Source organism: Triticum urartu, chromosome 3A, assembly GCF_056163025.1.
Source record: "Triticum urartu cultivar PI428250 chromosome 3A, HENAU_Tu73, whole genome shotgun sequence".
Taxonomy (NCBI): domain Eukaryota; kingdom Viridiplantae; phylum Streptophyta; class Magnoliopsida; order Poales; family Poaceae; genus Triticum; species Triticum urartu.
In genome coordinates this window covers 581,609,010-581,623,340 of record NC_141875.1, presented here as the reverse complement: position 1 = coordinate 581,623,340, position 14,331 = coordinate 581,609,010, and the positions used below count along the sequence as shown (strand labels likewise).

At 47.5% G+C, this 14,331-nt stretch overlaps 1 protein-coding gene across 1 annotated transcript in view; it reads right to left on the bottom strand.

The window, feature by feature from the left end:
* Positions 1–12,700, bottom strand: part of LOC147980632 (uncharacterized) — a 47,424-nt gene extending 34,724 nt beyond the window's left edge. Inside the window, exon 1 of the mRNA XM_087516929.1 lies at positions 12,590–12,700. Coding sequence (XP_087373055.1) covers positions 12,590–12,700 — 111 coding nt within the window. The remainder of the gene's footprint in view (positions 1–12,589) is intronic.
* Positions 12,701–14,331: the final 1,631 nt, after the last annotated feature.

The following is a 14,331-nucleotide window of genomic DNA, read 5'->3' as shown; positions in this document are numbered from 1 at the left end:
CTTACTTATCCAAAGGACTACGATAGACCCCCTATACTTGTGGGTCATCAAGCCGCGGAGGATACCCGGATGGCAGCAGAACGAGCAGCTTTGGATGCTCGTGCTCAGCAGCTTCAAGCAGAAACCTTCCGGCTCGATATGGATCTTAATGCATCAAACGAAGTCATGAGGAGGAGGCGTCAGAAAGCTCACTCGCATCTGCCTCTAACCCTGGATCCGAGGAATCTGTTCCATAAACCCGGAGCTAGAGGAAGCAACCCACCAGAGGCAAACCGGGTCACGACGCCCGGTGCACCAGTTCAGCCACGCACCATGGAGCCGTCGCGCATGACTACAGCTCCTCCTCGTTATATATCAACACCCCCGGGTCACTTCTCCAACCCCATGGAGAATCTCATTGCGGCGTCGGCTCGTTTGACAGCTCTCCCAATGGAAGGCGACTCGCCAGCAGCAATTGAAACCCGGAGGATAAGAGAACTACTTCAGACAGCTTTGGCCCAGCAGGATGCATACTCCTATAGTCGAGACAGGATTCACTCACCTCCTCGCCCAAGCCGGAGCCCGAGTTACAGTAGGCACATGGAATCTGCAGAGATGTCAAGTAATGCTCAACGCCACAACCGGCCATATAGGCATGAGCCGGTGCGGGCTGGAGCCCTTAACTTGGTGGGTCAGGAGAGAATTCGTCAAGTGGCGGAACGGGCGGCTCAGATAGAAGCAGAGCAGGCGGCTCACCAAACCTTTCCGGCTTATCCAGCAACCTCGGTTGAGGCAGGAGTGGCTACAAGAACCGGAGGCGTACCTTGCCTAGTCCCAGCCATACGCAATGAGCGGTTGCCCAAGGATTTCAAGGGACCTCGTAAGGTACCTAACTACACGGCTGACCTATAGCCGGGGGCTTGGATTGAGAGTTATGAGATGGCTATGGAGCTGTTGGAGGTTAGCGATGCAGCAATGGACAAGTACTTTACCATGATGTTGGATGGAACGGCTCGGACATGGTTGAAAGGATTACCACCTAATTCCATCGGCTCATGGGCAGAGTTGAAGGCACGGTTCATTCAGAACTTTAAAGACACGTGTAAGCAGCCAATGTCGATTGTGGACCTGACCAATTACAAGCAAGAGGATGGAGAATCTACAACCCATTGGGTGCGTCGGGTCAAGGAGATAATACATTCGTCTGATAAAATGGACGCCGACTCAGCAGTTTTGATGTTGGAGAAAAATTGTTGTTTTGAACCTCTGAAGCAGAAGTTGGGGCGGCTTAAACGTGACTGTAATGACATGGGAACGTTGATGGTGGCTCTTGTCAAATATGCCGATTCTGATACCACCAAAGACCCGGCATCTGATGAAGAAAAAACAACGAAGGGAAAGAAGAACGGCAACGACAAGGGTCACCAGCATAACCCGGTGAATCAAGGAGGTAATAAGTGTAAGGCTGATGAGTTTGTTGCTAATACTAGTGCACAGGGTGGTAATCAGCGGCGCAAGGGAAGACAACCCCCTCGATCGGCCGGGTCAGGCCCCACCCTTGAGCAGTTGTTGAATGAACATTGTCTAAGACACGGCACCCAGGAGAAGCCAGCCACCCACTTGTGGAAGGATTGCACGATCATGAAGGCGTTTAAAAATTCAAACGCATTTGATGGGGGTCACGGCCCGGGTGGCGGCTCAGGTGGAGGCGGCTTTCAGGGCCCGGGCGCCGGTTCAAGCGGAGGAGGTTTTCATGGTCAGGGTCATCCTGGTCACCAGGGAGGATATAATCAGCAACACGGCCAAGGGAATCAACAGCAGCAACAATCCGGCTATCAGAGCAACCCGAAGCACTTGAGTAGCGGACAGTATCATGTTTTTACTACCAGTTTATGTAAGAGAGAACAGAAACTCCACAAGAGGGCTGTCAATGCCATTGAACCGGCAATTCCACGTTAACTACGTTGGTCGGAGCAGCCTATTGTGTGGGGCAGAGAGGATCACCCGCCCCGGGTTGATAATCCGGGTCACTTGGCTTTGGTAGTGGCACCTCAAGTTGGTGGGTACAAGTTTACTAAGGTACTCATGGATGGAGGCAGCAGCATCAACATCCTTTACTATGAGACGTTCCGCCGGATGGGATTGACGGATAAAAATCTTAAACAATCCAACACTATTTTTCATGGTGTGGTACCCGGTAAGTCGGCATACCCAGTTGGTAAGATCGAACTGGAGGTAGCCTTTGGGGATGAGTATGACTCCAGAGCAGAAAAATTAACCTTTGAAGTGGTTAAGATCAAAAGCCCATATCATGCTCTGTTTGGGCGGCCGGCTTATGCCAAGTTCATGGCTCGGCCGTGTTACGTGTATTTGCAGCTCAAGATGCCGGGTCACAAGGGCACCATTACAGTCCATGGGAGCCGGAAGATAGCCTTGGAATGTGAAGAGGGGGATGTTGCCTATGCTGAATCTGTTTGTGCAACAGAGGAGTTGAAATTATACAAGGATCATGTTGACCCGGCGGATATGACGTTGTTAAAGAAACCAACAACAGAGCATGAGCCGGAATTGAAATTCAAATCAGCTGATGACACTAAAATGGTTGACTTTGTACCTAGCGACTCATCCAAGCAGTTTATCATCAGCGCAAACTTGGATCCGAAATAGGAAAGCGCGCTCATCGAGTTCATCCGTGAGAACCGGGACATCTTTGCATGGAAGCCTTCAGACATGCCGGGTGTCCCGAGGAAACTCGCTGAGCACACTCTTAATATCGACCCAAAGTTTAAGCCTATCAAACAGTTTCTCCGGCGGTTCAATGAAGAAAGGCGCAAGGCCATCGGAGAAGAGGTGGCCCGGCTGTTGGCATCCGGGTTCATCGTGGAGGTTTTTCACCCAGAATGGTTAGCTAACCCGGTGCTTGTACTCAAAAAGAATGGCACCTGGCGCATGTGTGTGGATTACACAGATTTGAACAAGACTTCACCCATATTGATCAGATCATTGATGCTACGGCGGGTTGCACACGATTGAGTTTCTTAGATGCTTACTCCGGTTATCATCAGATTAAGATGGCAGTCAAGGATCAAGAGAAGACAGCTTTTATAACTCCTTTTGGGGCTTTCTGCTATGTGTCTATTCCTTTTGGGCTTAAGAGTGCCCAGGCGACTTACCAGCGGTGTGTCCAGAATTGTCTTCACAATCAAATTGGGCGCAATGTTCATGCCTATGTGGATGATATAGTGGTGAAATCCAGGGAAGAGGAAACCTTGGTCACAGACCTAAAAGAGACTTTTGATAATCTTCGGGTTTACAAGTTGATGCTTAACCCGGCCAAGTGTGTTTTTGGAGTACCAGCCGGTAAGCTCTTGGGTTTTCTAGTGTCTAACCGAGGTATTGAAGCTAATTCGAAGAAAATCAAAGCAATCACATCTTTGGCTAAACCAACCTGCGTCAATGATGTTCAGCGACTGGCAGGTCGTGTGGCTGCTTTGAGCCAGTTCATAAGCCGGTTAGGGGAAAAAGCTATGCCTCTGTATCAGTTGATGAAGAAAACAGATGCTTTTGTTTGGAGCGATGCAGCAAACGCTGCTTTTGAGGGTTTGAAGGCGCAGCTGGCTGAGCCGCCGGTCCTAGCTGCTCCAATTGAGAAAGAGCCGCTATTGTTATATGTGGCTGCCAATTCACGGGTTGTTAGTGTGGCTATGGTGGTAGAGCGCAAGGAGGCTGGCAAAGAGCATCCGGTTCAGCGGCCGGTTTATTATGTCAGTGAAGTGCTCATTGAGTCTAAGCAATGATATCCACATTGGCAGAAGCTTGTTTATGGGGTGTTCATGGCAAGCCGGAAGCTTAAGCATTACTTTCAGGGACATCCAATCACTGTGGTTAGCTCTGCTCCTTTAGGAGACATTATTCAAAACAGAGAAGCCACGGGGCGAGTTGCCAAGTGGGCAATTGAGCTGGGGTCTCATGGGCTGAAGTATGTTCCACGAACTGTGATTAAATCTCAAGCCCTGGTTGACTTCATCAATGACTGGACAGAGATGCAGATGCCAGAAGAAAAGCCGGATAACACATATCGGACTATTCATTTTGATGGGTCCAGGCAATTGGAAGGCTCGGGGCTGGAGTTGTATTAACTTCCCCACGAGGTGATAAATTTTGTTATGTGTTACGGTTGATGTTTCCATGCACTAACAATGCAGCAGAGTATGAAGCATTGCTCCATGGTCTTCGAGTGGCAAAGGAGATGAGCTTGAGCCAGGTCAGATGTCTTGGTGATTCAGATCTTGTGGCTCAACAGGTATCTGGCAAGTGGGATTCCAAAGACCCTCTCATGGCGGCTTATCACCGGGAGGTCGATGTTGTTGCAGGATATTTTAAAGGTTATCAGGTGGAACACATTGACCGACGGAAAAATGAAGCAGCTGATGCTTTGAGCCGGCTGGGGTCTCAACGTAAGCCAGTACCACCCAATACCGTTTTAGATGTTTTGCATAACCCCTCTGTCAAGTTGCCCACAGAAGAAGATTTAGATGTTCCTGACCCGGAGGCGCAGTTGGTGGCGGCTCTTCACGTCATCCCAGATTGGACGGTGCCATTCTTGGCTTACATGACCCGGGGAGAGTTGCCAGTGGATGAGACCCTGGCTCGACAGATAACCCGGTGGTCTAAGTCCATGACGATTTCGGATGGAGAGTTATTTCATCGCAGTGTTTCCAGAGCATTTCAACGGTGTGTTTCCCCCAAAGAAGGCCAAGAAATCCTTCGTGAGATCCATGAAGGCGATTGTGGTCATCACACCGGGTCAAAATCTTTAGTGGTCAAGGCGTTTCGTCACGGGTTTTACTGGTTGACGGCTCACGCTGATGCAGAAGATCTGGTCAGTAGATGTGATGGGTGTCAGAAGTTTGCACGACGAGCGCATATGCCGGCTCAAGAGCTCCGGATGATTCCAATCACTTGGCCATTTGCGGTCTGGGGGCTTGACATGGTGGGACCTTTCAAAAGGTCTAAAGATAAAAAGACACATCTCTTAGTATGTTGATAAGTTCACCAAGTGGGTTGAGGCGGAGCCTGTGAGTAAGTGTGATGCAGCCATGGTGGTTCAGTTCATGAAAAAAGTAATCTTCCGTTTTGGTTTCCACATAGTATCATCACAGAAAATGGCACTAATCTATCCCAAGGGGCTATGGAAGAATTTTGTTAGCGAGAGCACATCCGGCTTGATGTTTCTTCCGTGGCTCATCCTCAATCCAATGGTCAAGCGGAGAGAGCCAATCAGGACATTCTGAAGGGCCTAAAACCCCGGCTTATGGTTCCTTTACAGCGAACGTTGGGTTGTTGGTAGAGGAGTTACCCTCAGTGCTGTGGAGCATCAACACCACGCCCAACAGGTCTACGGGTTACACACCTTTCTTCATGGTTTATGGAGCAGAAGCACTGTTGCCCAGTGACATCCGTCATGACTCGCCCCGTGTAGCGGCTTTTGTTGAAGCTAACAATGAAAAAGCCAGACAGGATGCGCTTGACTTGTTAGACGAAGAAAGAGACTTAGCGGCGGCGCGGTCAGCAATTTATCAACAGGACCTACGTCGTTATCACAGCCGCCGGGTTAAATCCAGGACTTTTTAGGAAGGCGACTTGGTGCTCCGGCTCGTCCAGGATCTGTCAGACGCACACAAGTTATCCCTGCCTTGGGAAGGGCCCTTTGTGGTCAGTAAGAACTTAAACAACGGGTCATATTACCTCATTGACGTTCGAGAGCACAAAGACTCACGTAAGTCGGAGGAAGAGACCCGCCGGCCGTGGAACATCGCTCAACTTCGGCCATACTACACCTAAGCTACCGGCTCTCATCATGTACATACGTTCACATTGTATATACAATGATAAGCAATAAAGTAAGACCATCGGTCTCTTTTCCTTTCAAAGACTATGTATCTTTATTATTTTTTATTCACAAATGACTATTAAGGAGCTGATCATATTTGAATCAAGTTTAATCTTTTTAGTCCAGCTCATGATCGTATCCGAATCTAGCTGTAAATCATATGGTCACTTGGGGGCTTCCTGTTCAAACATAGGTCGTATTCGAACCAAAGAGAACATAGCTGTCGTAACCCTCTTGATCGGCTCAAGGCCAAGCTCACTTGGGGGCTTCTTGATCGTATCCGAATCATAGCTTAACCCCTTTTGAGTCCGACTTGGATCGTATTTGAATCAGGGTCGTTAAAAACCTCTCAAGGTCATTTGGGGGCTTCCTGTTCAAACATAGGTCGTATTCGAACCAAAAAGAACATAGCTGTTGGTACCCTCTTGATCGGCGCAATGCCAAAGCCACTGAGGGCTATATGGTCGTATTCGAACCTTAGCTTAACCCCTTTGGTTGGTTTACTGATCGTATTCGAATCAGAAACCCCCAACTTTTTGAATACAGAGTTAAAATTATGTTTATTATCTGTTGCTTGTCTTTGAGCTTTTGTTGTTTCAATATTACAAATAAGATAGCCTAGTTTTCTTCGCCAGCTCAATTATTGGACAACACAGCTGCCCGGGTTATTCAAGCCGATGGTTCAAGGGTATGAGCTACTGAGATATGATGATCATTAAGTATTCAAGGAGTATTAACTTTTCATACATATTGAATTATCAATTCATCACCCGGGTTATTTAAACCGGCGATCTAAGGATCAACAAGGATAAGGTATGGTTTTTTACTTATACGCGCTTCCCTGCTGCGTTAACTCAAGAGTTAGTATTAAACCTTATCCTTTATTTACATTTTTCTCTGTTTTCTTTATTGAGGTAAATTTATGGGTGGTACATTAGGTGTTTAAGCCTAGTTGTTTCCAAACCGCCTTGCCAGTCTTTTCCTTGTATTCACAGGAATAGAGTTCAACCATTGCAGAAGACAAACATTAAATAATGCGTACATTGACATATGAAACACAGATTCACATAAAGAGGTACTTTATGCACGATGGCATAAGCAAACATGCAGTGTTTTAACTAAAGTTATTACAAGGCTTTATAAGCCTAGGAAGATGATCACTGTCCCTCCCTCGCCGGTTCACCACCTTCTGTTTGCTGGAAGTTGGATTTTGACCAATCAAAGCCATTCATGGCGACAAATTCGGCTTCGTCGTCAATTAGGCCGACCGGGTCAATCTCCGGAGCAAAGGTATCTTCTCTCACAGGTGGGATCAGATCTGCTACTTTATATGAAGGAGTGGCCATCTTCTTATTTTCACTATCAAAACCCGGCTGGTACTTGTCCACATTGGTGTCCTCTCCAAGACTAGTTGCTTGAGGCCGGACTTCGCGTACACACGCTATGAAATCATCCTGATCAAACGGAGACCCGTCCTCCTTCCTAGTAGGGTAACCTCTTGCCACGTCCGCCGGGTCTAGGTTTGGCACCCAAGCCTTGGAGCGGCTTAGGACAGTCAAAGCTCCGGCTCACGCGCAGGAGCGTTTTACTTCTTGGAATCTCGCCGGAAGGATCGACAGCTTCTATAGGACATCGCTAAGCCGGTTGGGTCCTTGGTTTGCAGGAGAGATAGTGGCCAGAGCCCATTGTGTACCAATGTATAGTTGTTCAACCAAGGTGTATACGGCCTTCAGTTTAATCAACGGGTCTTGGCTCAGATTTTTGCTTTGTGGACCTGCATATATTTAACAGAGTCAGTGGGCGGATTGAACTCCAGTTTGGCATAAAGTACACAAAAAGGTCAAAACAAAGCAGCTTACGAAAGATAGCAGCGACCATTTGAGACACTCGGCCCTTTAAACCGTTCAGCTCGGTTGATATTTCTTTCAGAGCTGTTTCGGCTGTCTCAGCTCGTCGGGTCAGAAGTGTTTTCTCATCTTCCCAAGTTTTCTCTTTGACAGCAAAGCTGGTCTTCAACTTCTCCGTTTCAGAAAGGCTTATTTGCAGCTTGGAGGTGGAAGACTTGATTTCTGACTCCTAACTCACAGCCGGGTCTTTGCGTCAGTCAGTTGAGAGTTCAGTTCAGACAATGCATTCTGTGAAACATTCAGATAAGTCAAGACTTGGTTTTAAAATCCAGTATCCAAATTCAAGATTCAAGTCCCAAGTATTTTACGAATTAACCACTTGGCACTTGGGGGCTAATGTATGCCAAATCCAATTTTTTACGACTCTACCAGCATATTTGAAGTCCCAAGTCCTTTACAAAGTAACAGCACTTGGCACTTGGGGGCTAATGTATGCAGTTCAGCAAGTTTATCAAGGATAAACTGCAATGTTAAGTACTTTACAGATGGTTTTTAATTCTGAAGTACCGATTCATTAATGATCAAACTAAACCGGTCCTTGGGGACTATGGGTGAAGTCTTGTTCTATCAATATCAGGCAAAAATTCAGAAGTAAAGGTCTCGGCCTATATTTTAAGTCTACTGGTTATTCCGTTTCTCTCATAATCTACAGACTTGGGGGCTGAAGGAATATTGGTAAACCGGAAACTACGTACCTCATACTTCAATTGAAGCTGCTTGACCATCTCAATCTCAGAATCACGACTGGAGTGTACATGACTGAGATTGCCAGATAAGATATCACTGGCATTAAGGCGGTCATAGTTGGCAACATCAAGATGAACCTTCCGCCTCTCCAAAGCTTCTTGCTTAGCTGTGCACCGTGCCAATACCGTCGGGTTCCCCGGCTCAACAAAGCGGCTCCCGGTAATTTGAACATCTTGAACACGGGGAGACGGTGGGTCGTTTGAGCTTGACGGACCAGTCGCAAAAGGGTTAATAGTGGTTTTGACAAGGGATGGCTCTGTAGGATTTGCTTCTTGGACAATAGGCGGGTCTTCTGGGGTGACAGTTAATGGAGAAGGTGGCCTAGCCGGCTCAGATGCCAGTACTGGCAGGTCTTCCGTTGGTTTTGTTGCCTTCGCCTTCTTGGACTTAGCCTGACCGCTAAAGAAAAATATTGCAGGATAGTCAGCATTAAGATAACAATTGATCAAAATCGGAAGAACAGAGGATTTTTAATTACCCAGGAGCAGTCTTGAAAGCCGGAAATTGTATTTGTGATGAGTCGCCTGAGGAACGAGACACCTCCTGAAAAGGTAAAAGAAAGGATTTAAAAGAAATGCAAGGAGCAGAATTCATTAAAACAAGTTAAGGACAGTAATAAGTAAACCTCGTTCGGACGTTTCCGAGGGGTCTGTTCAAGGACGACAGCTGGCTCATCTTCAACCTCAACTTCACCGCGGCTTTCATGCTGCTACTTTTTCAAATGAAAGTTGGGATCCAAGTGAGCTAAGGGTTAGAAAACCTTACTTTACGGATCACTCGTCGAACTTTGTGTCTTGGTAAGGGCTCTGAGTCGGAGGAAATGATAGTTACCTCTGCTTCCCCGGCTTGACTAGCCCTAGTGTCATCCTGGTAAGGATCAGTGTCAATAAGATTGTTAAAAAGTTGGCCAAGTGAATCAAGGCCTACCTCCGAGTCAGACGAGTCATCAAGCTTCATCAAATCTTCAATGATGGTTTTCTTTTTCTTCTTTATTCTCCGGGTCGATTTCTTGGCGTTCATGGCGGCAAGTTTCGCCTTCTTGGCAACTTCATGGTCGTATTTCACTTTCCAAAAGTCAGAGTTGGCCTACAAAGACAAGAGAAAGGATCAGTGATAAACAATACGACTGGATAAAATACAAAATAAAAAGATCAGAATGCCCTTACTTCTGGTACCGGGTTAAATTTACAGAAGGGACTTAACCCAACAACACTACAATCTTCGTATTTCGCATTCACCAGAAGATTTGATATTGCGACAACATCTTCCGGTTAATTGAGTCGGAGTATGACGGAGAGAGTCATCCGGATCTCCACCATACTCATACATCAACTTTGAACGACGGCTTAATGGAATAATCCGCCATGAGATCCAGCAGCGGGTTAGATCGACTCCGGTTAAACCGTTCCCCAACAAACCATTGATTCTTCTGGTAGATGGAATCAGTTTCTTGCGTTCAGCAACAGTAAGTTTATCTGGTAGGGCGAACTTGGTGTCAAGACGACCGGGGCGGTAACCCAGCAGTGGCTTTTCATTGGAGGGTGAGACGTCCTGACAGGAAAACCAAGTTTGGTTCCAGTCCTTTGGGTGACTTGGTAAAACTATGAGAGGGAAAACTGCACCCTGCCGGCGTTGAATTGAGATGCCTCCAAGTTCTAAGCTCGGGCCATTGGTGCACTCGTTTTGCCGGTTTAGATAAAAGTACTCTCTAAATAGTTCCACAGTCGGCTCTTGCTGAAGATATACCTCACAGAGCACCTGGAAGTTAAAGATATTGGATATGGAATTGGGCCCAATATCCTGAGGATGGAGTTTGAAAAAGTGAAGAACTTCTCTGAAAAATTTTGAGCCGGGCGGTGAGAAGCCCCGGTTCATGTGATCAGTAAAAACGATCACTTCACCGTCTTTTGGATTGGGTCGTTCTTCTTCCGGAACAGGAGCACGATAAGACATGATGTTTCTTGAAGGCAGAAATCCAATAAGGAAGAACTCTTTCAGACGCTCCTCGGCTATGGTTGAGGGAACCCAATTGCAGATGGTGGGTGTCTTTGACGGCATGATGAACAAGGGACTGGAAAAGGAAAAATAAAGTGTCGGGTCAATTAACAGTTAAAGGTTGAAATTATAAAACAAGTAACAGTAGCTTAACTAAGGGCTAATGACATATAGGGAAAAGAAAGCCGGAGTGGTAAGCCACCATGACTACAGATTTTTTCGGAAAGCAGATTCAGTTAAGTGTTGGCATAAACAAGTTTCACCAAGCTACCATTATCATTTTGGATCAAAAGGCTGTTTCAAAAAGGAAAATATTCTAGACCTAAAAACCTAGTACAGATGAGTTCGTCGACTATAAAGAAGCATCTATACAGGTAAAAGGGATCTACTGATATCAAAAATGAATGCCAAACAGCTACCATGCGAGTTATATCTCTTCTTTGGATCAAAAGAAGTTGCGGAGAAGATCTACAAGATGATCCATGGCGAACAGGTGAAGAACACTGAAGAACTCGCAAACCTAGAACAGATCTAGGTGCGTGAGAGAGAAGAAGAACTTACAAGATGCAGACCTGCCACGAAGAGTCGCCACGTTCTCTGGACGGACTCAGGGTGATGCAGCGGCCAAGCTTGACGACAACGATGAGAGTTGCGGCGGCGGCGGAGCTCGAGCAGCGACGGAGGTTGCGAGAGGAAGAAGATGAGGAAGAAAGGAGAATGAGAAGGACCGGCCGCGTGCCTATTTATAAGGGCAGATGCGAACAGACGGGCGCGAAAATCAAGGGGGAACCAAATAATGGTTATCCAGCTATATAGACGCCTCGATTCTCGGGAAGCATTAAAAATCAAAGATCCGTTGGAAGATGACGTCATGAAAAGTTTTGTGTTTTCAAAAGATGACGTCACGGCGGGTTACAAAGTTTTTTCAGGCAGAAGAGGGATTTCATCTAAGTATTGAATATTGACAAAGAACAAGGTTCAAAGTCAACCTGGGGCCTAATGTTGGGGATATTACTACCAGTATGACCCGCCCAGGAGGGGCCGGGTCAGCCCTAATGGCGGGTTACCTAAGAAGCCCAATATGCAATCAAGATGATAGTTTACTAAACATATAAAAAGCCCAAGGGCCTCGGGCCGGCTTAAGGCCCATTATTGTAAACCGCCATATGGACGGAAAATACTTGTACAGAAAGGCATGTAAAAGAAGTCACCGAGCCGGACACGATTATGAGCCGGCCGGGACTCTGTAAGCCACTTGGTGTCAACCCGTGTATATAAGGGGACGACCCGGTGGCGGTTTAGGGCAAGAAACAACCAAGTCGATAACCAAGCCGGCGAGTTTAGCCCCTTGGAGATCGAAACCTCAGCAATACCAATCCCAACTAGACGTAGGCTTTTACCTTCATCGTAAGGGGCCGAACTAGTATAAAAACTCTCTCGTGTGTCCTTTGTCCCGATCAACCCCTTTAAGCATCCTAGTGCGACGGCCCTACGACTAAGTCCTTGCTCTAGGACATCTGTCGTGTCAACTCCACGACAGAAGGGCTCCTAGTTCTACTATGAAAAGGGGAATCCTAATCCCGGTGGGAGTAGGACTCCCCTAGGGCGCGATATAGAGAGGGCCGGCCCTCCCCCTCCTCCACTCCTTTATATACGGGGGCAGGGGGCACCCCAAAGACACAACAATTGATCTCTTGATCTCTTAGCCGTGTGCGATGCCCCCCTCCACCATAATCCACCTCGATCATATCGTAGCGGTGCTTAGGAGAAGCCATGCGTCGGTAGAACATCATCATCGTCACCATGACGTCATGCTGACGAAACTCTCCCTCAACACTCGGCTGGATCGGAGTTCGAGGGACGTCATCGAGTTGAACATGTGCAAAACTCGGAGGTGCCGTGCGTTCGGTACTTGATCGGTCGGATCGTGAAGACGTACGACTACATCAACCGTGTTGTGCTAACGTTTCCGCTTTCAGTCTACGAGGGTACGTAGACAACACTCTCCCCTCTCGTTGCTATGCATCACCATGATCTTGCGTGTGCGTGGGAAATTTTTTGAAATTACTATGTTCCCCAACAACTCGGCCTTGAAAAGGAGGCGAGCCTCGTCCTCGTGAAGATGGCGGCGCCCGAAGCCATTCACCGCCGTGCCGTCGCCTGGAAAGCACTCGGCCATTCTTCTGAACTGGAGACGGCGAGAGGAGGAAGGGGGAGAAATGGGCGCGTCGGCAGTGGAGTATTTGTGCGTGCCTCCGGCGCGCTGGTGGTCGGCTTATATAGGCGGAGGCGCCACGTGGTAGGCTTGGCTGCCACGTTACGCGTGGCTTAATGGCGTGGCGGCCGAGGGGACGCGCGTCGCCCGGCCTTCACTACGTCGCCCGTGAGGCATCAATGGAGGCTGACCGGCGCGGCAGCGCACAGCTTTGGCATTGATTCGTCGCGGGAAACAAGGCGATGAGGACGACGAAGCGGCGAGAAGAGAGTCGAGTTGCTGATGCGGCTGGCTCGCAGCTCTTCGCGCCAAAAACGATTCGCCCGGCGCCCCCGAGCGACCCCCAGCGCACCGGGTTCGGGTTGGGTCCGCCGGCGCCAATTTCGGCCCGAGCCGGTGAAAACTGGGCCCTTGGGGGCGCGACTGGGCTGATTTTTTGGCGCCAGCGGCCGAAAAATCGCCTGTGGGCCTTCTTGGGGGCGCGGCTGGAGATGCTCTTACCATGGGAGAAGCAAGGGTGGATGTTGATGATGGAGGTGGTGATCCCCCCCCCTGACAGAGTACTAGAGTAAGACTTCTAATTGGATCATCTCGGAATGCGAGTGGCAGGGTCAGAAAAATATGCGATAATTATGAAAGAAGGTTTTGAGGGTATTTATCAGACATGAGACGAGAACCATGGGAAGGAAGATCATGTGGGGCCCACATGTTCTCCTGGTGCATCGCTAGGGCGTGTGGCCCATGCGCCAACCCCCCCCCCCCCCCCCCCCCGCCAAGGTGGCCTCATGGTGCTAGACTTCCTTTATCATAAGAAACTTCCCCAAATTTTCTCCAATATTTTTTAGAGTGTTTAGTGAAAACATGAAATAGCACTATGAAACTTTATGATATGTTAGTCCAAATAAATGATAAAACATTACATATTTAACAAGCATATAGCATGAAGCTACAAAAAGAATGTAGATACCGTTTAAGACATATCAAAGACAAGGCTCAACTGAACAATATTGAAACTGACATAATGGAAGTATCGAACACCAGGGCGATGCCACAGTTGCAAGGACTTCAGAGTTGAACTGCGCATGAAGAACACGGCCAAGCATATATCGTCATACTTGTAGAAGAATGTTGAAATTCTGTTGATGCAGGTGTTGAAGCAAGAAATCGTCCAAGGATTCTTCTTCTCCATGTCTTTGCGGTCCTTCAGCTAGGCTTAATTGGATAAATGAGCCTTCCCTTGCCGAATGTATGAGGTGGGGGTGCTAGGTTAGTTGAGTGATTTGCTTGGGGAACTCAACGCTCGTATGTGATTATATGATGGTAGGAGGGAGAGAACCAGGTGATTCCGCCTATCAACATTATAGGTTGGTTTTGTATATTGTTGGAACTAGACATACCACACATGTGGTTGCTGGAATTGATTGCAACTTATTTAGATGATATTTGGTTGCACGGAACACAAATATTTCAATTAGTAATATGAGCACTCAAAGTGAAAAGACATTTCATATTTTATAGATCTAAATTACTATCCAATATATGTGTGACCAAGTGCATCGATGCGAAAATTGATCACAATATATTCAGATGAGATA